General features: G+C 50.2%; 1 protein-coding gene across 1 annotated transcript in view; it reads left to right on the forward strand.

Annotated features, from left to right (window-relative positions):
• Positions 1 to 6,857: 6,857 nt before the first annotated feature.
• LOC120945974 (di-N-acetylchitobiase-like) overlaps positions 6,858 to 25,364 on the forward strand; it is a 29,006-nt gene continuing 10,499 nt past the window's right edge. The window contains exons 1-3 of the mRNA XM_040360580.1: positions 6,858 to 7,030; positions 12,806 to 12,944; positions 16,044 to 16,252. Of these exons, the coding sequence (XP_040216514.1) occupies positions 6,911 to 7,030; positions 12,806 to 12,944; positions 16,044 to 16,252 (468 nt within the window). The 5' untranslated portion in view covers positions 6,858 to 6,910. The remainder of the gene's footprint in view (positions 7,031 to 12,805; positions 12,945 to 16,043; positions 16,253 to 25,364) is intronic.

Here is a 25,364-nt window from a genome sequence, read left to right on the forward strand (position 1 = left end):
TCTTTTGGCCGTGGTGATGGCCAAAAGAAAGGAGAATTTAAATACTAACAGCCTAACCGGAATGCTGTCTATCGGTTCAAACGGCGGTTTGGATAGCTGGTCTAACACCAGGGAGAGGTCCCAAGGGGGAACTCTGGATATTTGTATAGGTGACAACCTATCCCTGGCCGTCAGGAACCTCTTAATAAGAGGATCCAGGGCCAGCCTCTTGTCTAAAAAGTAGGACAAGGCGGCAACCTGTACTCTTAGGGTTCTCGTAGCTAGACCTAGATCTACCCCTTCCTGAAGGAACTCCAAGATAACTGATATTTCGGGTAGTGGGGCTTGTCTTGCTGCGCACCAGCGTGAAAACACCCCCCAGGTCTTGGCATAGATCTTCCTGGTAACTTCCTTACGACTCGCTAAGAGGGTATCTATTACCTTCTCTGAGCAACCCTTCCGCTGCAGGTTCCACCTCTCAAGTACCAGGCCGTCAGGCTGAAAAAGCCTGGCTCTGGGTGAAAGATCGGTCCCTGCCGCAGAAGGTCCACCCGGACCGGGAGAGGGAGGGGAGGAAGGACTGACCACTGTTCTAACATTGGAAACCAAGATCTTTTGGGCCACCAGGGAGCGATCAGGATCAGCTTCCCTTGTGAACGACTCAGTTTTTGTAATACCCTCGGGATCAGATTCAGGGGAGGGAAGGCATAGGCTAGGTAAAATGTCCAGGCCTGGGCCAACGCGTCCACACCCTCCGATCCCTGATCCCGGGAGAGGGAGAAGAACCTTTCTATCTTCTTGTTCCTCCTGTGAGCAAAGAGGTCTATTTCTGGGTTGCCGAAATGATGACATACCCAATCGAAGACCTCCTAACTTAGTTCCCACTCTCCCTGGAGAATGGGTTGGCGGCTTAGAAAGTCCGCTTCTAGGTTTAGGACTCCCCTGATGTGAACTGCTGACAGGGAGCGGACCCTCTGTTCTGCCCAGCCTAGAATTTCTAGGGACAACCTTAGGAGCGAACGGGACCTGGTGCCTCCCTGATGGTTCAGAAACGCCACCGTGGTCGCGTTGTCGGAGATAATTTGTATTTCTTGGTTCAGGATTCTCTCCTCGAACGCTTCCAAGGCTCTTCCGACCGCTGATAATTCTCGGAAGTTGGAAGACGACTCCCTTTGGTGTCGATCCCAGGAACCCTGGGCCTGTAGGCCCGCCATGTGGGCTCCCCATCCCCAGGAGCTGGCATCCGTGGTTATCCTGAGGGGGTTTGACTGGTTCCACTGAAGGCCTCTTCCCAAGTTCCGAGGAATGAGCCACCACTCTAGAGTGTTCTTTACCGACTCTGGAATGGAGACCGTGGAGTCTAGGGATGTTTCCTTCCCGTCCCAGGAGGAGAGGAGGAAGGCCTGTAGGGGCCTGTAGTGGAGCTGGGCCCACGGAACTGCGGGGATGCATGAGGTCATAAGTCCCAACAACCTCATGATCTCCCTGAGTGAAATATCTGCTGTTCCCCTGACAGACCTGACCACTGAGATGAGTCTCTGGACCTTGTCTACTGGTAGGAGAAGCTTTTTCTCTAAGGAATCTATTAAGAATCCCAGATAGGTCTTTCTCTGTTCTGGGAGGAGAGAAGATTTTTCTCTGTTTATAATCCATCCTAAGGATTCCAGTGTAGTCAGGACGGTGGTCAGGTCCGTGAGAAGAAGTGCTCGACTGGGATTGAACAGCAGCAGATCGTCGAGGTAGGGAACAAGGGAGATGCCCTTCAGATGTAGAAAGGCGACCACCTCTGCTAGCACCTTCGTGAAAACTCTTGGGCTGGAGGCAAGCCCAAAGGGAAGAGCGGTGAATTGCCAGTGTTGGATCCCCTGAGGGGAAACAATGGCGAATCTCAGGAATCTTTGATGGTCCTGGTAAATGGGGACATGGAGGTAGGCGTCCTTCAGGTCTATGGTTATCATAAATACCCCTTCTAAAAGAAGTCCTTTGAGACTGTAAATGTTCTCCATGCGGAACCTCTTGTAGAGGAGATAAGTATTCAGGGGTTTTAAGTTGATGATTAGACGGAATTTTCCCGAGGGTTTTGGTACTACGAAAATGTGAGAGTACACCCCCTGACCCTGTTGGTCTACCGGAACTGGGACTATGACCCCCTGTTGTGCTAGGTCTGACACATTCCCTAGAAGGCTTGCCGCTTTGAGGGGATTTTGGGGTAAATAAGTGAGGAGGAAAATTGGTGGGGGAAGATGGCGGAATTCCAATCTGTAGCCTTCCTTCACTATCTGCAAAATATGAGGACTCCGTGTTATGCACTCCCAAGCTGGAAGAAATCGGGAGAGCCTTCCCCCGACTCTCGAGTCACTTGGAGTCTTTCCCAGCGGGTTTAGGATCAGGGAAAAGGATTCCCCCTTTTGGTTTATCCTTTCCTGTGATCCACCTCCTATTAAAGGCCGCTCTTCGGTCTGAAGGTCGGTTTTTATTCTGGGGGCCTCGAAAAAATCTCCTCCTATTTTGTTTAGGTTTGGGAGGGAAACGTTTACCCTTTTCTGAGGCCCTAGTTAGAGCCTGGTCTAAACCTGTCCCAAAGAGGAGGGATCCCTCAAAGGGCAGGGCACAGAGACGGGATTTGGAGGCCAAATCTCCTTCCCATGTTTTGAGCCATAGTGCCCTTCTTGAGGCGTTAATAAGAGCGCCCGTTTTAGCAGAGGCTCGAGCGGACTCAATTGATGCGTCTGCTAGATAGGCGACAGCGCTACCTATGACTCTAAGGGAATCTCGGATATCCTTAAACTTTGAAGTCTGCGGGATATGTTCCAACATCCTGGATAGCCAGGTATCCGTATTCCTGGCAATGCAGGATGAGGCCAGGGCGGGCCCAAGGGCTGCCGCATTAGCCTCCCAGGCCCTGCGAAGGGAGGTCTCTGCCCGTCTGTCTAGTGAATCTTTTAAATTCCCAGCATCCTCAAAGGAAAGGTCAGACTGTCTAGACAGTTGAGCTAGGGAAGCGTCTAGTTTAGGGACTTTGAAAAATTTGTTTTCTAGTTCCTCCTTAAAGGGACAGCGCCTTTTCCAGGTTTTGTACTTTAGTAACTTCTTTTCAGGTTCAGCCCACTCTCTTAGAACTAAGTCCTGAAGAGATTGGTGAACTGGGATAACCTTTGGCTGGGGTTTAGCCAAACCCTGGTACATCTTATCCTGCGCTGACACTAGTTCGGCCGGCTGCTGAATCCCCTCAGAGGTATAGATAGCCGCCAGTAAACCACCCATGTCATCCGCTGAAAAAATGAATTTGCCTGATCTAGCATCTTCATCCTCCTCATCTGTCTGGCTATCAATGAGACCTTCTTCCTGAGCCTCTGAATCCTCAGAGTCTGATAGAAGAACGTCCCTAGCCCTCAACAATTTTGGAGCCAAGGTGGATAAGCTTTCCTGTGAGGAGGGTCCAGCTGCTAGGGGATCAGGTTCTTTGGTTTTTAGGACTTCCTTAAACTCCTTTAATGTGGAAAGCATTTCTGACTGAACCGTCAGGAATTCTTTCATTATTAGCGAAGTTTCCTTCCCTGTGAGTTTTTGAATGCACTTAGCACACAAAAGCTTGGAATAGTCTGTGGCTAGCTTAATGCTACAATTCCCACATCTTTTAGCTTTAGATGTATGTTTAGCAGAAACACTAGAAGCCTCCCCCTGGGCAGTAACCTCTTCCCCTGAAAGTAAAAGACAAGGCTTTAATACAAAAGGAGTAGGGGAAGGGAAGGGGAGTGTGTGGGGAATAAGGACCCAGTCCAAGTGCCCCATGGAAGTTTTTTGGAGGTAGACTCACCCCTGGTGGGTTCCTCTGCAGCAGCGGTTAGTGCCGGGCGGTCCTCACGCTCCATGGCACCGTCGAATCGGGCGCCACTCTCTCCCCTGCTGCGCTCCGTGCGTGTGAGCTAACGCCAATGGCGGCCGCCATTTTGGTGAAGACCGGAACCGGAAGTGCGTCATCACCATGCGCCGCCATCGACGCAGCGTCGAAATGCTGGCTCCACCGAGAAACGAGCCTGGGAGAACAGCAGCCGAGTCCACAGCGCGGAGATGCGTCTTTACCCGGCCCAGCAGGTAGGAGGACGCTCGGGAGAGAGGGATTCCAGCCACCTAGGTGTTCTGAGGTAGCCACTATCCCAGATACACCTAGCAGGGGGGGGGTTTCCAAACATAGTTTTTCCTTCAGCCCCCCCCCCCTCAATACGGGGAGACCCTCTGGACAGGCAATAGCCTCACTGAGCTCAAGGCCTCCCAGGACCCATGGCTCACCTTCCAGGAGGGGGACCACCAGCCCCAGGCCTTAGGTCTTTTTAGAAAAAACAAAAAAACGTTTCGCTGGGGGAAACACAATCATGAACTGAGGTGCACGGGGAGGGGCGGGGTTTTTAAACCTCTTTTTGATTGTGTTTCCTGTCGGGTGGAGCCAGTCTACTCTCAAGGTGCCGTCCTGGAAGACGACTCGAGAAATAGGGGATTGTTTTATTGTATTTTTATTTAATTATTTTTTTTTTACTACTAATGGCGGCGATCAGCGATTTTTTTCGTGACTGCGACATTATGGCGGACACTTCGGACAATTTTGACACATTTTTGGGACCATTGTCATTTTCACAGGAAAAAATGCATTTAAATTGCATTGTTTATTGTGAAAATGACAGTTGCAGTTTGGGAGTTAACCACAGGGGGCGCTGTAGGATTTAGTGTTCACCTAGTGTGTGTTTACAACTGTAGGGGGGTGTGGCTGTAGGACTGACGTCATCGATTGAGTCTCCCTATAAAAGGGATGACTCGATCGATGCAGCGCCATAGTGAAGCACGGGGAAGCCGTGTTTACATACGGCTCTCCCCGTTCTTCAGCTCCGGGGAGCGATCGCGACGGAGCGGCTATAAACGAATAGCCGCGCCGTCGTCTCGGATCGCTCCCCGCTGGAATCCGACCGCCGCATGTAGCGATCAGACCCCCGACCCACGTCTAGGCAGGCACGTACAGGTACGTTTATGTGCCTGTCCGTGCCATTCTGCCGACGTATATGTACATGTGGCGGTCGGGAAGTGGTTAAAGGGACACTAAAGGTTCATTTTTTTTTTTTTTAAATAACAAACATGTCATACTTACCTCCACTGTGTAGTTCGTTTTGCACAGAGTGGCCCCCGATCCTCGTCTTCTGGGGTCTAACCCCCTCTGGGAAGTTCTCTACCGAGGGTGTTACTTTGCGGACACGCTCCCGTGTTATACATGCATAGCCGCATCACCGTGTATAACTCGGCCCCACCCCCTGGCAGCCGCATCACTGTATTTGATTGACAGCAGCGGGATCCAATGGCTGCGCAAGGTGTTTTTTCACCTTAACCACTTCCCGCCCGGTCAATATACAATTGACGTCCGGGAAGTGGTTGTGAAATCCTGACTGGACGTCTATTGACGTCCTGCAGGATTTCATGTCGGCGCACGCCCGTGGGGGTGCGCTGCGCGGCGATTGGTGATGCAGGGTATCAGTCTGACACCCTGCATCTCTGATCTCGGTAAAGAGCCTTCGGCGGAAGGCTCTTTACCATGTGATCAGCCGTGTCCAATCACGGCTGATCACGATGTAAACAGAAAGAGCCGTTGATCGGCTCTTCCTCACTCGGGTCTGACAGACGCGAGTAGAGGAGAGCCGATCGGCGGCTCTTCTGACAGGGGGGGTTAGCGCTGATTATCAGAGCAGCCCCCCCCCCCTCGGATGCCAACACTGGACCACCAGGGAGTGCCCCCCAGTAGCCAAATGGAGCAAAAAAAAACAATAAAACAAAACAAAAAAAATACAATCGATGCCAATCAGTGCCCACAAATGGGCACTGACTGGCAACATGGGCACTGACTGTAATGATGCCCAGCAATGCCATCAGTGCCACCCAGTGTCCACCTATCAGTGCCCATCTGTGCCACCCATAAGTACCCATCAGTGCCGCCAAAGAGTGCCCAGTGCCGCCTATGAGTGCCCATCAGTGCCGCCTATGAATGCACATCAGTGCAGCATACCAGCGCCGCCTATCGGTGCCCATCAGTGCTCACCATATCAGTGCCCATAATTGAAAAAGAAAACTTACTTATTTACAAAAAAAAATAACAGAAAAAAATAAAAACTTAATTTTTTTCAAAACTTTTGGTCGTTTTTTAGTTGTTGCGCAACAAATAAAAATCGCAGAGGTGATCAAATACCACCAAAAGAAAGCTCTATTTGTGGGAACAAAAGGATAAAAATGTAATTTGGGTACAGCGTAGCACGACCGCGCAATTGTCATTCAAATTGCGACAGCGCTGAAAGCTGAAAATTGGCCTGGGCGGGAAGGTGCGTAAGTGCCTGGTATGGAAGGGGTTAATGTATAGGATGCATTAAGGTGAAAAAACACAAAGCTTTACAACCACGTTAATAAAAATATAAATAATGTTTGGAAGTTCTAAGTAATTTTCTAGCAAAAAAAAACAAAAAACGCATTGTTACATGGAAACAAAAAGTGCCAGAAAAAGCCCCGGCCTTCAACAAGTGCGCAAAACAATATTCAAAACCGGCTCTGGTTGGGAAAGGGTTAGCGCTTCAGCACAGGTAAGTGTCATTTTCAGGTGAGAGGAGATCAGAGACAACCTACCTCCCCTGAGACAGATCACCTTCTGTAGTGATGAGGGGGAGGGGTAATATTACACTGACTCTATACAGATATAATCCCTTCCAATGAGAACTCTTTCCTCATCAGATGTCTGCACTCTGATTGGCTTCTGCAATGATCGCTGATTATTTCCCTTTCTCTACAATGAGAAGTATCTGACCTGTCAATCACTCAGCACATTGCCCCGCCCCCTGCCGGTCAGTCCCCGCCCCCCGGTGTGTCTCCCAGGCAGGGCGGTGGGAGGAGTCAGTGTGCGGGAAGGATGGGGGGGATGAGTGCGGTGTGTCTGATCCTGATGATCGGGGCTGCTGTGTGCCTGGCTGCCTGTCCCTGCTCCGATCCGGCTCTCTGCGATCCCATCCAACACTCCCGGGACTCCGAGGTACATTGGGATCCGCAATCCTCACATTGTAACTTCCTGCTTCTCCTTCTTCTATCACTGAGCCAATCACACAGGAGCTCTCATCCCTGCACTGCAACCTAGGAGATGAGAGCTGACATCTGATTGGTTGTTGATCTGGGGGTGCAGAGTTAGGAGATGAGTGCTGACATCTGATTGGTTATTGATTGGGGGGGGGGGGTTGGAGAGTTAGGAGATGAGAGCTGACATCTGATTGGTTATTGATCTAGTGGGTGGTGCAGAGTTAGATCAGTTCTGGGATCTGATTGGTTACTGATCTGGGGGAGTCCAGACGTGGATGAATTCTGAGATCTCATTGGTTATTGAGCACGAGTTAGAAGATGAGAGCTGACACCTGGTTGGTTACTGATCTGGGAGGGGGGGTGCAGAGTAAGATAAACTCTGGGTTATTGATCAGCAGGATGCGGAGATAAGTGCTAACATCTGATTGGTTATTGATCTGGGGGAGTCCAGATGTGGATGCATTTTGGGATCTGGTTGGTTTGTGATCAACAGGATGCTGTGTTAGAAGATGAGAGCTGGCATCTGATTGGTTATTGATCTTGGGCATGCAGAGTTCGGAGATGAGTGTTGATATCTATTGGTTGTTGATGAGTGCTGACATCTGATTGGCTCTTGCTGTGTGGGATGCAGAGTTAGGAGATGAGAGCTGGCATCTGATTGGTTCTCGCTGTGTGGGATGCAGAGTTAGGAGATGAGAGCTGGCATCTGATTGGTTCTCGCTGTGTGGGATGCAGAGTTCGGAGATGAGTGCTGACATCTGATTGGTTCTCGCTGTGTGGGATGCAGAGTTCGGAGATGAGTGCTGACATCTGATTGGTTCTCGCTGTGTGGGATGCAGAGTTCGGAGATGAGCGCTGGTGTCTGGTTATTGATCTGGGGATGCAAACTTCAGGGATGAGCACTTCCAATCATTTGTTGTCCTGGAAAAAGTTAGGAGATGAGTGCTGGCATCTGATTTGTTATTGGTCTCGGGGATGCAGAGTTCGGAGATGAGTGCTGACATCTGATTGGTTCTCGCTGTGTGGGATGCAGAGTTTGGAGATGAGTGCTCGTGTCTGGTTATTGATCTGGGGATGCAAACTTCAGGGATGAGCACTTCCAATCATTTGTTGTCCTGGAAAAAGCAGAGTTAGGAGATGAGTGCTGACATCTGATTGGTTCTTGCTGTGTGGGATGCAGAGTTAGGAGATGAGAGCTGGCATCTGATTGGTTCTCGCTGTGTGGGATGCAGAGTTAGGAGATGAGAGCTGGCATCTGATTGGTTCTCGCTGTGTGGGATGCAGAGTTCGGAGATGAGTGCTGACATCTGATTGGTTCTCGCTGTGTGGGATGCAGAGTTCGGAGATGAGTGCTGACATCTGATTGGTTCTCGCTGTGTGGGATGCAGAGTTCGGAGATGAGCGCTGGTGTCTGGTTATTGATCTGGGGATGCAAACTTCAGGGATGAGCACTTCCAATCATTTGTTGTCCTGGAAAAAGTTAGGAGATGAGTGCTGGCATCTGATTTGTTATTGGTCTCGGGGATGCAGAGTTCGGAGATGAGTGCTGACATCTGATTGGTTCTCGCTGTGTGGGATGCAGAGTTTGGAGATGAGTGCTCGTGTCTGGTTATTGATCTGGGGATGCAAACTTCAGGGATGAGCACTTCCAATCATTTGTTGTCCTGGAAAAAGCAGAGTTAGGAGATGAGTGCTGACATCTGATTGGTTCTTGCTGTGTGGGATGCAGAGTTAGGAGATGAGTGCTGATATTTGACTGGTTGTTTCTCTGGAGGGATGGAGCGTTAGGAGATGAGTGCTGGCATGGGATTGGTTGTTGCTCTTGGGGATGCTAAGTTAGGAGATGAGTCCTGACATCTGATTGGTTATTATGGGATGCAGAGTTTATAGCTGCACATTCTTTGACATTGCTGATCAGGAAGATGTGATGGGTTGTTTTCCATGCATTCAGAGCTCTTTCACACTTGTGGTGGAGTGCAGTGCCCCTCTGAAGAGTGATCCGCATTCAGATCGCTTTTCAGCGGACAGGCGGTGAGTTAGCATTGATTGTCTCTCCACCACCTGATTTAACCCTTTAGTGCTGCACGACTGCTCTGCAAATGCATGTGGCATAACCCCATTCAACCTAACTGGTGAGTTTGACAGGCGGTGGCATTTGGTATACTCGGCACCAAAAGCAAAGCATCACACCGACGGCATGGGAACAGCCTCATCCAACTGTTACTTTACTGTACAAGTGGGGGGGGGGGGGCAAAACCACAGCTTAGCCATTCTTTTTTACTGCCCTTTGCCCCCGACTGACTGTCTGAAAAAGACCTAAAGCTCACCCTGGGATAAGCAAATATTGTCTGTCCAGACTGATTCTAGCTGAACCATTTACAATAATATTTACCTTCATCTTCCTATTTACTGAAATATGATTGTGTACAGGAACATCCCGTACCGGAGACGGATGGTAAATGCCTGCCCCTGCAATATGAGCTGCGGGTACTTCTGTGGGCATAGGTGTGCCCAGCCTATTACATTAGGATCTGCACTAATATATGGCAATGGTCAATGTCAGTAGAGCAGAGGAGGTTGGTGTCAGTAGAGCAGAGGAGGTTGGTGTCAGTGGAGCAGAGGAGGTTGGTGACAGTGGAGCAGAGGAGGTTGGTGACAGTGGAGCAGAGGAGGTTGGTGTCAGTAGAGCAGAGGAGGTTGGTGTCAGTGGAGCAGAGGAGGTTGGTGTCAGTGGAGCAGAGGAGGTTGGTGTCAGTGGAGCAGAGGAGGTTGGTGTCAGTGGAGCAGAGGAGGTTGGTGTCAGTGGAGCAGAGGAGGTTGGTGTCAGTGGAGCAGAGGAGGTTGGTGTCAGTGGAGCAGAGGAGGTTGGTGTCAGTGGAGCAGAGGAGGTTGGTGTCAGTGGAGCAGAGGAGGTTGGTGACAGTGGAGCAGAGGAGGTTGGTGTCAGTGGAGCAGAGGAGGTTGGTGTCAGTGGAGCAGAGGAGGTTGGTGTCAGTGGAGCAGAGGAGGTTGGTGTCAGTGGAGCAGAGGAGGTTGGTGTCAGTGGAGCAGAGGAGGTTGGTGTCAGTGGAGCAGAGGAGGTTGGTGTCAGTGGAGCAGAGGAGGTTGGTGTCAGTGGAGCAGAGGAGGTTGGTGTCAGTGGAGCAGAGGAGGTTGGTGTCAGTGGAGCAGAGGAGGTTGGTGTCAGTGGAGCAGAGGAGGTTGGTGACAGTGGAGCAGAGGAGGTTGGTGACAGTGGAGCAGAGGAGGTTGGTGTCAGTGGAGCAGAGGAGGTTGGTGTCAGTGGAGCAGAGGAGGTTGGTGTCAGTGGAGCAGAGGAGGTTGGTGTCAGTGGAGCAGAGGAGGTTGGTGTCAGTGGAGCAGAGGAGGTTGGTGACAGTGGAGCAGAGGAGGTTGGTGTCAGTGGAGCAGAGGAGGTTGGTGTCAGTGGAGCAGAGGAGGTTGGTGACAGTGGAGCAGAGGAGGTTGGTGACAGTGGAGCAGAGGAGGTTGGTGTCAGTGGAGCAGAGGAGGTTGGTGTCAGTGGAGCAGAGGAGGTTGGTGTCAGTGGAGCAGAGGAGGTTGGTGTCAGTGGAGCAGAGGAGGTTGGTGTCAGTGGAGCAGAGGAGGTTGGTGACAGTGGAGCAGAGGAGGTTGGTGTCAGTGGAGCAGAGGAGGTTGGTGTCAGTGGAGCAGAGGAGGTTGGTGTCAGTAGAGCAGAGGAGGTTGGTGACAGTAGAGTAGTGGACGGTGTTAGTAGTTTATTTTTTTTATTATTGCTTTTTTACAAATAATATTTTAAAAAAAAAGTTATAATATTTTTTTTACAATCATTTATTTATAAAAAATAAATAAATAATTAGAAGCCCCACAAACCCCCGATGTGTCACTTTTAGGACAGAGATTCTCCAAGCCCTTTCTCTGCAGCCAAGCAGCAGGTGAAATCCTGTGCAGCACACAGGGCCGGCCCTACCATTGGACCCGATTGTACCATTGTACCAGGCAGCACTTTCAGGGGGGCAGCAAATTCCCTCCCGCACGCCATCCCATTCCGCCAGCTCTGCTCTCCACTCCACTGTGGTGCCAATTTTCTGCCCGACCGCTCCTCCCGTTCCGCTCTATGCTCCACTGTGGGGTTAATTGCATGAATAGAGCCATAACAGGTCCTTTTTATACTCCTATATACATGTATAGAGCCATGATAGGTCCACTTTAGTTATCATTAGGGTTGTCCCGATACCGATACTAGTATCGGTATCAGGACCGATTCCGAGTATTTGTACTCCCGCAAATACCCCCGATACCGAAATAGAATACTTCCCCCGCCGCCGCCGTTACGCCGCATCCCGCCGCCGCATCCCCGCTACCGCCGGCTGGGTAATACGCGCAGGGAACATTACAGCTAAGGGGGACATGGCTGGATATGGGGGGGAGACATGGCTGCATGGGGGGGAGACATGGCTGCATGGGGGGAGACATGGCTGCATGGGGGGAGACATGGCTGGATGGGGGGGAGACATGGCTGGATGGGGGGGAGACATGGCTGGATGGGGGGGAGACATGGCTGGATGGGGGGGGACATGGCTGGATGGGGGGAGACATGGCTGCATATGGGGGACATGGCTGGATATGGGGGGGAGACATGGCTGCATGGGGGGAGACATGGCTGGATATGGGGGGGGAGACATGGCTGGATGGGGGGGGGAGACATGGCTGGATGGGGGGGGGAGACATGGCTGGATGGGGGGGGGAGACATGGCTGGATGGGGGGGGGAGACATGGCTGGATGGGGGGGAGACATGGCTGGATGGGGGGGGGGAGACATGGCTGGATGGGGGGGGAGACATGGCTGGATGGGGGGGGGAGACATGGCTGGATGGGGGGGGAGACATGGCTGGATGGGGGGGGGAGACATGGCTGGATGGGGGGGGGAGACATGGCTGGATGGGGGGGGAGACATGGCTGGATGGGGGGAGACATGGCTGGATATGGGGGGGGGGGAGACATGGCTGCTTGGGGGGAGACGTGGCTGGATATGGGGGGGACATGGCTGCATGGGGGGAGACGTGGCTGGATATGGGGGAGACATGGCTGCATGGGGGGAGACATGGCTGGATATGGGGGACATGGCTGGATATGGGGGGGACATGGCTGGATATGGGGGGGACATGGCTGGATATGGGGGGGACATGGCTGGATATGGGGGGGACATGGCTGGATATGGGGGGGACATGGCTGGATATGGGGGGGACATGGCTGCATATGGGGGGGGGACATGGCTGCATCTGGGGGGGGACATGGCTGCATCTGGGGGGGGACATGGCTGCATCTGGGGGGGGACATGGCTGCATCTGTGGGGGGACATGGCTGCATCTGGGGGGGGACATGGCTGCATATGTGGGGACATGGCTGCATTTGGGGACACATTTAAAAAAAAAGTATCGGAAATCGGTATCGGCGAGTACTTGAAAAAAGGTATCGGTACTTGTACTCGGTCCTAAAAAAGTGGTATCGGGACAACCCTAGTTATCATGATATAATATAATGGATGTGGGGGCATTTTGGTGGGCGTAATTTTTTTTTGGGGGGGGCAGCATTTCATTCTTGTACCAGGCAGCACAATGTCTTGGGCCGGCACTGGCAGCACAGGCACACCCTGTGCACACGCCTATTTCTGTGGGGTATTGCTGGTTCTTCAGGATGAACAAAATATGATAAAACACTGATGACCTCATTATGTTCCTTTTTTTTCTAGGTCTATGTCTTCTATGTACGTGGTAAAAACTGGAAGCTCTATGATTGGTCTAAAGTGACCACAGTGGCTTTATTTGCACCCTATGACCCCGAACTGATGTGCTTTGCACACTCCAAAGGAGCAAGATTCGTGCTGACGGGTGAGAATGGCATTACAATTCGCTTGATGATTTGATGGGCTCAATAAATGGTGTTACAGGACACTAGGGCCGAAACAACTAATCGATTAATCGACAACTAATTGATTATGAAATTAATTGATTACAATTTTCATAATCGATTAATCGGCCAGTAACATAATGGGGTTAAAAAAACTAAAATTAGCCTTTTATAGTACAAAAAAGCAAATCGCTACTGTAAATATTACTTTCACTGTCTCACAGTAAAAAAAATGAACCCCTTACAGTAGGGATTATTTGCTCTTTTTGTACTTATTTTTGTTTTTTTAACCCCATTATGTTACTAAACATCTCAGGCCGCGTTCACACCTCTGTTTTTTGGTGCTTTTTGCAGAAACACACTACAGTTCATTTACATGTTTTCCTATGGGACACATTCACATCCATGATTTTTTTTTCAGCTGCTGGGTATTTGGAAAGGGCAAGGAGTTTTTAATGCCAAACGGTGCCATTTTTTTTTTTGGTTCAATATACTTCAATGGAGAAGCTGCAGAAAAGCATGGAATGTGTTTTTGCGGCAATTTGTGTTTTGCAATCTGCCCAACAACAAATTGGCCCAAATTTTTTTTTTAAATGTAATATTCTTTTTTTTTTTTTTTTTTTTTTAAGGCTACTATCCGATTAATCGGAACAATAATCGGCCAACTAATCGATTATGAAAATAATCGTGAGTTGCAGCCCTACAGGACACATAATCTGGTTCACTAATGCAATGTAAAGGGTATAAAACATTGCTGGACAGATAAATATATTGGCCCAGATTCACAGACATCGGCGCACATTTATGCCGCCGTAGCGTATCTCCTTTACGCTACGCCGACGCATCGCAGAGAGGCAAGCACTGAATTCACAAAGCCAGTGCTGCCAAAACTGCGCTGGGTTTCCTAGGCCTAAGCCGGGCGTAAGTGAAAGTGGGCGTGAGCCATGCAAATGAGGCGTGAGCCATGCAAATGATGGGCCGAGCGCCAGACAGATACGTATAACGAACGGCGCATGCACTGTCCCGTGGCCGCATCCCAGTGTGCATGCTCAGAATCACGTCGGAACTACTCCCTAAGATACGCCGGATCACTGCTTACGGCGTGAACGTAACCTACGCCTAGTCATATTCACGTCCTACGTAAAATACGTTGGCTTGTGTTCCCTTTGCATGGATGCTGCTGAGTTACACCTCCTTTATGGGGCATAACTTTACGCCGGACGTATGACTTTACGCGCACTGCGTCGGATGGACGTACGTTCGTGAATCGGCGTATCTCCCTCATTTGAATATTTGAATAGAAAATCAATGGGAAGCGCCAAATACGTCCAGCGTAAATATGCGCCCACTCTACGTCAGTGGGATGAAGCCTGTTTTTAGGGGCATCTTAGTTTGTGGGCATGGCGCATAGATACGACGGCGCATATTTGCACTTACGTGGCGTATCTGGAGATACGTCGGCGTAAGTGCTTTGTGGATCCGGGCCATTGTGAGCATCCGGCAGGCTGAATTAGACACTTTTTTGTTAAAGGGGTTGTAAAGGTAAATTCTTTTTCCTAAATAGCTTCCTTTACCTTACTGCAGTCCTCCTTCACTTACCTCATCCTTCCATTTTGCTTTTAAATGTCCTTATTTCTTCTGTCTGTAACTCAACACCGTAATGCAAGGCTTTCTCCCCCCTGGTGTGGAGTGTCGTGCTCACCCCCTCCCTTGGACTTCAGGACGCCCACTAACACACAGCTCCTTTCTCTATCTGCAATGTAGAGAGCGTCCTGACTCTCCCGTAGTCCAAGGGAGGGGGCGAGCACGACACTCCACACCAGGGAGAAAGCCTCACATTACTGTGTGGAGTTACAGACAGAAGAACAGGAAGTGAGGATTTCTCAGAAGAAATAAGGACATTTAAAAGCAAAATCAAAGGATGAGGTAAGTGAAGGAGGACTGCACCAAGGTAAAGGAAGCTATTTAGGGGGGGGAAATTGTACCTTTACAATTCCTTTTTAATTTTGTAGAAAATAGAAAAGGTTACAGCACAGTTGCAAAAGCAACACAAAAAAATATATACAATAGTAGAAAAATACAAAATCCCTCAGGCCGGTCGTGCCCTAGTCCCTTCTTCCCCCTTCTTGCCTCTCATTATAATTAGTTCCCAGCCGGGGGCTTCTGTGTTGCAAATGTCACAATAATAAGCCTTAAGGCTGCATTCACACCTGAGCGTTTTGTCGCCTGAAGCGCGACGCTCAAAAACGCTAGAAGGGAAAAAATACATTATTCCCTATGGAGATGGTTCACATCTCCACTCCAAAACGCCTGACGCCGAACGCCTGAAGCTCAAACAAGTCCCGGACCCTTTTTTGTTGCGCGGTTTGGGCATTTTTTAGCGTTTCTATTTCCCATATAAAGTAATGGAAACGCTCGATTCAAGCGACTAACGCAAAAAAGGGTTAATACCGCCCGCAATGTGCCTCTGCAGAGGCGCATTGCGGGCGGTATTACCGCGGTTTCCCATTGTTTTAAATGGGAAGGAGCGGTATACTCACCGCTCCTCTCACCGCTCCAAAGATGCTGCTTGCAGGAGATTCTTTTCTCCTGCCAGTGCATCGCCTCAGTGTGAAAGCCCTCTGGCTTTCACATTGAGAAGGCTGGGCAGGAGTTTTTCAGGCGGTATTTAGGCGCTATTTTTAGCGCTGTACCGCCTGAAAAACTCCTCAGTGTGAAAGAGGCCTAAGGTACAAGTCAGATTTCAGGCATCCCCTGCAACAAAAATTTCATTTTTGGTGAGATACTCCCAATATGAAATCATTTCTGAAGGGATGCAGGCCCAGCAGCTTTCCTTATTAGAGCCCAGCAGGTGCGGCAGCTGATTGATAATTATGAAACCACTCCCATTAGACTGACTTTCCCACATGGATACAGACAAATACACAGCGATTTCTTCTGAATAACAAATGGTAGGAATCTGCAACAAAGTTTGGTAATATCCTTGTAATGTACATAGTGTACCCAGAGGGGAATGTTTTTTTTTTTTTTTTTTTCTCAACAAAAGTGGATTTAGTCTTTTTAATTCTCTCTATTTGTAGGCGATGTATCTGTGAAGGAAATCGTAGACCCAAAGCAGAGATCTGCCTGGATTGCAGGGAAGGTGAACCTGGCCAAGACTCAGTATATGGACGGGATCAACTTAGACATTGAACAACCGATCCTTCCACATACACCCGAGTATTACGCTCTAACAGGTCTGGTGAAGGAAACCACAGAGGCCTTCCACAGAGAAATCCCGGGGTCTCAGGTGACCAAGATGCTTTTATATACAGCTTGTTCAGAGAGCTCCAGTCACTGAGTTTAAAGGGTTTTTATAGACTTGGCCAAAATGTACCCCCCTACCGATCTCTCTGCCTTTAGATTATTCATATTGTTTTCTATGACCTTGTTCCTATAGCAGGAAACGGCTTTTATTACTCCCTGTGACATCATAACTCTGCTTTTAAATTTCTTGCAGTGACAGTTGCTCGGAGCTTTATTCCCATTGTGGATGAAAATAATCTTATATAAATGAATGGATAAAATTTAAATGAATGAATAAACTTCATATCAGTAACCCCCCCCCCCCCCAATCACCCTAGACTTCCCCTATACACCAGGATCTCCATCAAAGCCCCTCTTACATCAGGGTCCCCATCAAAGCCCCTCTTACATCAGGGTCCCCATCAAAGCCCCTCTTACATCAGGGTCCCCATCAAAGCCCCTCTTACATCAGGGTCCCCATCAAAGCCCCTCTTACATCAGGGTCCCCATCAAAGCCCCTCTTACATCAGGGTCCCCATCAAAGCCCAACTTACATCAGGGTCCCCATCGAAGCCCCCCCCCCTTACATCAGGTTCCCAATCAAAGTCCACCTTAGATCAGGGCCCCCATCAAAGCCCCCCTTAGATCAGGGTCTTCATCAAAGCCACCCTTAGATCAGGGTCTTCATCAAAGCCACCCTTAGATCAGGGTCTTCATCGAAGCCACCCTTAGATCAGGGTCCCCATCGAAGCCCCCCTTAGATCAGGGTCCCCATCGAAGCCCCCCTTAGATCAGGGTCCCCATCGAAGCCCCCCTTAGATCAGGGTCCCCATCAGGGCCGGCCTTAGGTGTTCAGGCGCCCTGTGCGAGCTAATCCTGTGGCGCCCCCCCCCCCCCACCTTCACCCAGGGATGGACTGGCCATAGGGACTACAGGGAGTTTCCCGGTGGGCCGATGGCTCAGTGGGCCATTTTTTAAAACGGAGATGCTGCTTGGAGGACTTTTTTTTAATGCCCTGGCAGTGCCCCAGTGTGAAAGCACTCAGGCTTTCACACTGGGGCTGCAGCGGAAGCGTTTTTCAGTCGCTTAACAGGCGCTATTTTTAGCCCAAAAGCGCCTAAAAAACGCCTCAGTGTAAAAAGGGGTCCTACACTCACCCCCTCTCTTTTACACTCACTCTTTTTCTTACACTCACCCCCTTTCCCTCAACCCTCCCTCTCTCTCTCTCATTCCCCTCTCTCTCACCCTCTCATGATATACAATAATGGATGTAGGGGCCTTTTGGTGGGCGTGATTTTTCAGGGGGTGGGGGCAGCATTTTATTGAATTAAAGTGGGCCGGTCTGGATGAAGTCCAGGGCCAAATTTTTGTCCCAGTCCAGCCCTGCCTTCACCCCTCACCCCCTGGTCACCTAAACATACACAAATAGGAAACACACAGGGGGACACTTAGGGTTGCCACCTTTTCTTTAAGCTAAACCCGAACATTTTAGTGGTGCACGGCACTGTGCTTGCTTAACCCAACCCATTCACCTGAATGGGGCTGTGCTGCAACCATGTGTAATGCACATGGCTACAGCACAGTGGCATGGGTTTTAAGGGTTAAAAACAGGTGGTGAGGAGGCAACATAACGCTTCTTCACCACCTGTCAAATACCTTCAAAACATGATCCACTATGGATCACTTTTCAGAGTGCCCTGCAACTCCATTTACACTTGTGGTTGGGGGGACAGTAAAAATTAGAGGTTGAGCTGTGTTATTACTGCTACCCAACCATTTCCCTCAAGCTGAAAAGGCAGCAGAGGGGGATGTACACTTGCCACAGCCAAAAATGCTTTGCATCACAGTGCGGCAAAACATGTCTGCACTGTTGGGTTCAGCAAGCAGTATTGCCTGCCGAATGTGGCCCATTCAAGTTAATGGGCCACATGTACAATGCATTAAATTGCAGGGCAATACTGTGGGGTTTAAACAGGCGCCTGTCAAATGCCCTCTAAAGAGCAATACAAATGTGTATTGCTCTTCAGAGGGCACTACATGTGTAAATGAGCCGTAAGGCTGTTCAGCCATTCCAGTATATTCTGTGGAATCAGCTGGGGGCCAGGGGAAGGAACAAGACTATTTAACCCCTGGGCAGGCAGAGTGACAGAAGGGGGGCAGGCAGAGTGACAGAAGGGGGGCAGGATGGTAGGGGGGGCAGGCAGAGTGACAGAAGGGGGCAGGCAGAGTGACAGAAGGGGGGCAGGATGGTAGGGGGGGCAGGCAGAGTGACAGGAGGGGGCAGGATGATGGGGGGCAGGCAGAGTGACAGGAGGGGGGGCAGGCAGAGTGACAGGAGGGGGTCAGGCAGTGTGACAGGAGGGGGTCAGGCAGTGTGACAAGGGGGGGGCAGGCAGAGTGACAGGAGGGGGTCAGGCAGTGTGACAAGAGGGGGGTCAGGCAGTGTGACAAGAGGGGGGTCAGGCAGTGTGACAAGAGGGGGGTCAGGCAGTGTGACAAGAGGGGGGTCAGGCAGTGTGACAAGAGGGGGGTCAGGCAGTGTGACAAGAGGGGGGGGCAGGCAGTGTGACAAGAGGGGGGGCAGGCAGTGTGACAGGAGGGGTCAGGCAGAGTGACAGGAGGGGGTCAGGCAGTGTGACAAGAGGGGGGGCAGGCAGAGTGACAGAAGGGGGCAGGCAGAGTGACAGAAGGGGGGCAGGATGGTAGGGGGGGCAGGCAGAGTGACAGAAGGGGGCAGGCAGAGTGGTGACAGAAGAGGGGCAGGATGATGGGGGGGCAGGAAGTGTGACAGGAGGGGGGCAGGATCATAGGGGGGCAGGCAGAGTGACAGGAGGGGGGCAGGATGATGGGGGGGCAGGCAGTGTGACAAGAGGGAGGGCAGGCAGTGTGACAAGAGGGAGGGCAGGCAGTGTGACAGGAGGGGTTCAGGCAGTGTGACAAGAGGGGGGTCAGGCAGTGTGACAAGAGGGGGGTCAGGCAGTGTGACAAGAGGGGGGTCAGGCAGTGTGACAAGAGGGGGGTCAGGCAGTGTGACAAGAGGGGGGTCAGGCAGTGTGACAAGAGGGGGGTCAGGCAGTGTGACAAGAGGGGGGTCAGGCAGTGTGACAAGAGGGGGGTCAGGCAGTGTGACAAGAGGGGGGTCAGGCAGTGTGACAAGAGGGGGGTCAGGCAGTGTGACAAGAGGGGGGTCAGGCAGTGTGACAAGAGGGGGGTCAGGCAGTGTGACAAGAGGGGGGTCAGGCAGTGTGACAAGAGGGGGGTCAGGCAGTGTGACAAGAGGGGGATCAGGCAGTGTGACAAGGGGGGGGTCAGGCAGTGTGACAAGGGGGGGGTCAGGCAGTGTGACAAGAGGGGGATCAGGCAGTGTGACAAGAGGGGGATCAGGCAGTGTGACAAGAGGGGGGTCAGGCAGTGTGACAAGAGGGGGATCAGGCAGTGTGACAAGAGGGGGATCAGGCAGTGTGACAGTAAAGGGCAGGATGACAGAAGCACCTGTGGAGTGGACACACTATTCTTTGCAGGACACTGTATTATGCTGGCACCGGGCCTGACTACCGATCATCACATACAACACAGAGGTGATAGCAAAGAATCCTAAGAATTCCCCCCTCTCTGGCTCTCCCCCCTCCCTCCTCAGGTCAGTGTTTTTCTTACCCAGCCAAGTATCGTAGATGTAGCTGATTCTGCAGCTGGTCTCCTGCACGGTCTGTTCCTAGTCAGCTGTCTGTGTGATAAATGACATGCTGATCGGCCGATCATGGAGCTCCCATCCCCGATCCAGTGCGCTTCTCCACTGACACCCGAACACTGACAGAGCACTGCTGGCCAGACTCTTTCTTCCATAGCGGTCTCCTCCTTTGTTTTCCAGGGTTTTGAGTCCCCTCACCATTGCCTGCGAAGTCGGCAGGATACTATAGAACCAACGAGGAGGGGGGAGGGAGGGGAACAGTGTCTGACACTTCGGCGGGACGGCGCCCCCCGTCTGCAGCGCCGGGGTGCTGCTAAGCAGTGACCCGGACATCCCTGCTTGTGATGAATGATGATGATCATTCATCATGTTAAACTGACTGCGAGTTTGCGACTCACATTCTGCAAACTGTGACGGCCGCACGGCGCCCTGTTGCTTATGGCGCCCTGAGCGACCGCACAACCCGCACACCACAAAGGCCGGCCCTGGTCCCCATCGAAGCCCCCCTTAGATCAGGGTCCCCATCGAAGCCCCCCTTAGATCAGGGTCCCCATCGAAGCCCCCCTTAGATCAGGGTCCCCATCGAAGCCACCCTTAGATCAGGGTCTTCATCGAAGCCACCCTTAGATCAGGGTCTTCATCGAAGCCACCCTTAGATCAGGGTCTTCATCGAAGCCACCCTTAGATCAGGGTCTTCATCGAAGCCACCCTTAGATCAGGGTCTTCATCGAAGCCACCCTTAGATCAGGGTCTTCATCGAAGCCACCCTTAGATCAGGGTCTTCATCGAAGCCACCCTTAGATCAGGGTCTTCATCGAAGCCACCCTTAGATCAGGGTCTCCATCGAAGCCACCCTTAGATCAGGGTCTCCATCGAAGCCACCCTTAGATCAGGGTCTTTATCGAAGCCACCCTTAGATCAGGGTCTTCATCGAAGCCCCCCTTAGATCAGGGTCCCCATCGAAGCCCCCCTTAGATCAGGGTCCCCATCAGAAGCACTGACCACCGACCCCCATCTGTGGGATGGATAACCTCTTGCAGTGGGCCGGTTGTGACCCTTGGGCTAAAGTTTGGAGACCCCGGATCTACAACACTGCAGAAATCTGGCAGAGTGTCTGCTGGTAATTCAGGACATTAAAGCGGAGTTCCGGCCACAATTTCACTTTTTAAATATAAATACCCCTGTAATACACAAGCTTAATGTATTCTAGTAAAGTTAGTCTGTAAACTAAGGTCCATTTTGTTAGGTTGTTACAGCATTTAGACACTTTATAAAATAGAAATTGACTGGGGCCATCTTAAGTGTGGGCATCATGAAGCCAGACTGACTTCCTGGATTTCAGCTTTGCAGATCTCGCACATGCTCAGTGCTGCACAAGCAGTGTAATAGGTTTCAGATCAGGTTTCAGCACCTGTACTGTCCAAGTCACATGATTCTTCGAGACTGGGGAGTGCACAGACTCCTGGAAAGTTACACCCACTACATTCCCAGGAGTCTGTGCGGTGTAGGTTAGGAAGCTTAAGCACCTAGGTGCAGGAAGAGGGAAGATTAACTATTCTTCCTAGCAACGACACTTTGAAGGCATCTAAAAAAAAAAAAAAAAAATTCTTAAAGGACTAATGAAATGTTTTTAAAACTACTGATGTAATGTTATATTTATGGGTGGAACTACACTTTAATAAGATCAACGTACCTCACGCAAAATATTGCATAAAATCAGCCAACTATCATCTGCAATTATTACGGAAAATTAAGAACCTTTTCACTCAGCACAACCGTATGATCTTCGTTCATGGACTTATCCACTCTAGGTTAGATTGTTCTAACGTTTTCTTTCTAGGGCTTCCACAGAAGTGGACAAAACGGTTGCAGATCACACAGAATCATGCGGCAAGACTAGTCACAAACTGCCCGAGGCGGAATCACATCTCCCCGGTGCTTAAAGCGGGGGTTCACCCTAAAAAAAAAAAATTCTTTATCTACCATCCAAACGAGCATACTAGCGTCAGCTACAGTATGCCTTTTTTTTTGCGCTGTACTTACGGTTTAACCAGTTAAGCCCCGGACCAATATGCAGCCTAAAGACCCAAGGTGTTTTTACAGTTCGGGACTGCGTCGCTTTAACAGACAATTGCGCGGTCGTGCGACGTGGCTCCCAAACAAAATTGGTGTCCTTTTTCCCCCCACAAATAGAGCTTTCTTTTGGTGGTATTTGATCACATCTGCGGTTTTTAGTTTTTGCGCTATAAACAAAAATAGAGCGACAATTTTGAAAAAAATGCAATATTTTTTACTTTTTGCTGTAATAAATATCCCCCAAAAACATATATAAAAACATTTTTTTTCCTCAGTTTAGGCCGATACGTATTCTTCTACCTATTTTTAGTAAAAAAAAATCGCAATAAGCGTTTATCGATTGGTTTGCGCAAAATTTATAGCGTTTACAAAATAGGGGATAGTTTTATTGCATTTTTATTATTTTTTTTTTTTTTTTACTACTAATGGCGGCGATCAGCAATTTTTTTCGTGACTGCGACATTATGGCGGACACTTTGGACAATTTTGACACATTTTTGGGACCATTGTCATTTTCACAGCAAAAAATGCATTTAAATTGCATTCTTTATTGTGAAAATGACAGTTGCAGTTTGGGAGTTAACCACAGGTGGCGCTGTAGGAGTTAGGGTGCACCTAGTATGTGTTTACAACTGTAGGGGGGTGTGGCTGTAGGAATGACGTCATCGATCGTGTCTTCCCTATAAAGGGAATGACGCGATCGATGCGCCGCCATAGTGAAGCACGGGGAAGCCGTGTTTACATATGGCTCTCCCCGTTCTTCAGCTCCGGGGAGCGATCGCGACGGAGCGGCTATAAACAAATAGCCGCGCCGTGGTCCCGGATCGCTCCCCGAGCGGACCCGACCTCCGCATGTAGCGGGGGGGGTCCCGATCGGACCCCCCACCCGCTAATAGGCAAGGACGTACATGTACGCCCATGTGCCTGTACGTGCCATATTGTGGACGTATATGTACATGCGGGGGTCGGGAACTGGTTAATCTGTAACTTTTGTTTCAGACTCCGGCGGGGAAATGGGCGTTCCTATGAAGAGGGGAACATGATTGACGGCCGGCTATGGCGCGTCACACGTTCCGAAAAAAGCCGAAATAGGACGGGGACACATACGGCGCCTGCACAGTCAGCTCCTAGTCTGTGCGCAGGCGCCGTATAGCGCCGTGAAGAGCCGAGTCCTACTCTGGCTATTTTCGGAACGTGTGACGCGCCATAGCCGGCCGTCAATCATGTTCCCCTCTTCATAGGAACGCCTTTCCCCGCGGGAGTCTAAAATGAAAGTTACGGATTAAACCGTAAGTACAGCGGGGAAAAAAAGGCATACTGTAGCTGACGCTAGTATGCTCGTTTGGATGGTACATAGTTGTGTTTTTGGGTGAACCTCCGCTTTAAGGATCTACACTGGCTCCCGATAGCAAAACGGGTCGAGTTCAAGGCTCTCTGGTGTTTTGGGCCTATTGGCAACTAGGCCCGATGAACTTATCGAACATGACTCAACACTACTGTCCACCCAGAGATCTTCGTTCAACTGACGCCCTGTTAGCGATTATTTAACCTAGTCGCTCCGCTTTAAAGGGTGGCTGCCGGCTCCAAACACTGGGGAATTCTCTTTGGAATCGGCTCCGAGCATCCTCCTCCTTGATGGCCTTCCGTAAAGGCTTGAAAACACTTCTTTTTTCACAAGCCTACGGATAGACACTTGGCCATCCAACTCTTAGCAGGACACTGCCTTAATCCCAGGCTGCGGTCCATGGTCAGGGAGTAGGGATAGGCTCCTTGGGCTAGATTCACAAAGAGATACGACGGTGTATCTCCAGATCCTCCGTCGTATCTCTGAGTTCGGCCAGTCGTATCTATGCGGCTGATTCATAGAATCAGTTACACATAGATATGACTAAGATCCGACAGGTGTAACTGTGTTACACCGTCGGATCTTACCTGCAATTTAAAAATGGCGCGGGGGGCGTTCTCGCTGATTTACGCTGAGAAATATGTAAATCAGCGAGATACGCCAATTCACGAACGTACGCGGACCCGACGCAGTGTTGTTACGACGTTTCCTTAGCGGTTTTCCCGGCGTATACTTACCCCTGCTTCTATGAGGCGCAGCCAATGTTAAGTATAGCCGTCGTTCCCGCGACGATTTTGAATTTTTTTACGTCGTTTGCGTAAGTCGTTCTCGAATACTGATGAATGTCGTTTACTTAAGCGTCGAAACCACTGACGTCCTAGCGACGTCAGTGGGAGCAATGCACGCCGGGAAAATTCACGGACTGCGCATGCTCATTTAAATCGGCGCGGGGACGCGCCTGATTTAAATAGTACACTGCCCCTAGCCGCGGAATTTGAATTCCGCCGGGGGATTTACGATCCGCCGCCGCAAGTTTGGAGGTAAGTGGTTTGTGAATTACCCACTTGCCTCTCAAACTTGCGGCAGCGTATCTTAAATCACAGATCACGCGGATCTAAAGATCCGCTGATCTATGTGAATCTAGCCCCTTGTGTCCATTCCCTCCCCTCTTTTTATATTTCTGTTTACTTCTTGCTTGTTCACCTCTTTCACTTAGATGTCCTAGTCTCTTCTCTTAGCTCCTGGGAATTGGATACCCCCAGCTTGTTGGTAAGCGCTTAGACGCGAGTTTCACAACTCGCATTCGCCGCTCTATAAGCATCCAGTGTGCATGAGGCCTTATGTGTGCGTTTACATCAGTGTCCAGGACTTCGGACTGCATAGTTGCTGAGCAAGCTATGTGCTTTGTGTACTCAGACAGAGAGATAGATCATTCTGGCACCCGTTACCACAAACGCCAACCTTGTACCCCCCCCCCCCCCCCCAGCCATTTTATTGTGCAACACCGTAATAAGGCCATGCTGTCTGCCAGATATTAGATTATCATGTTTAACCTTTGAAAGAACAGAAACTAAGATTGTTTTAAAGGGTAACTCCACTTTTGTGGGAAAAAGGGCAAAAAATATACACAGTACAGACCAAAAGTTTGGACACACCTTCTCATTCAAAAAGTTTTCTTTATTTTCATGACTATGAAAATTGTAGATTCACACTGAAGGCATCAAAACTATGAATGAACACATGTGGAATTATACATAACAAAAAAGTGTGAAACAACTGAAAATATATTTCATATTCTAGGTTCTTCAAAGTAGCCACCTTTTGCTTTGATTACTGCTTGGCACACTCTTGGCATTCTCTTGATGAGCTTCAAGAGGTAGTCACCTGGCGCAGCACCCCATCACTCTCCTTCTTGGTCAAATAGTCCTTACACAGCCTGGAGGTGTGTTTGGGGTCATTGTCCTGTTGAAAAATAAATGATGGTCCAACTAAACACAAACCGGATGG

The sequence above is a fragment of the Rana temporaria genome, chromosome 7, assembly GCF_905171775.1.
Source record: "Rana temporaria chromosome 7, aRanTem1.1, whole genome shotgun sequence".
NCBI lineage: Eukaryota > Metazoa > Chordata > Amphibia > Anura > Ranidae > Rana > Rana temporaria.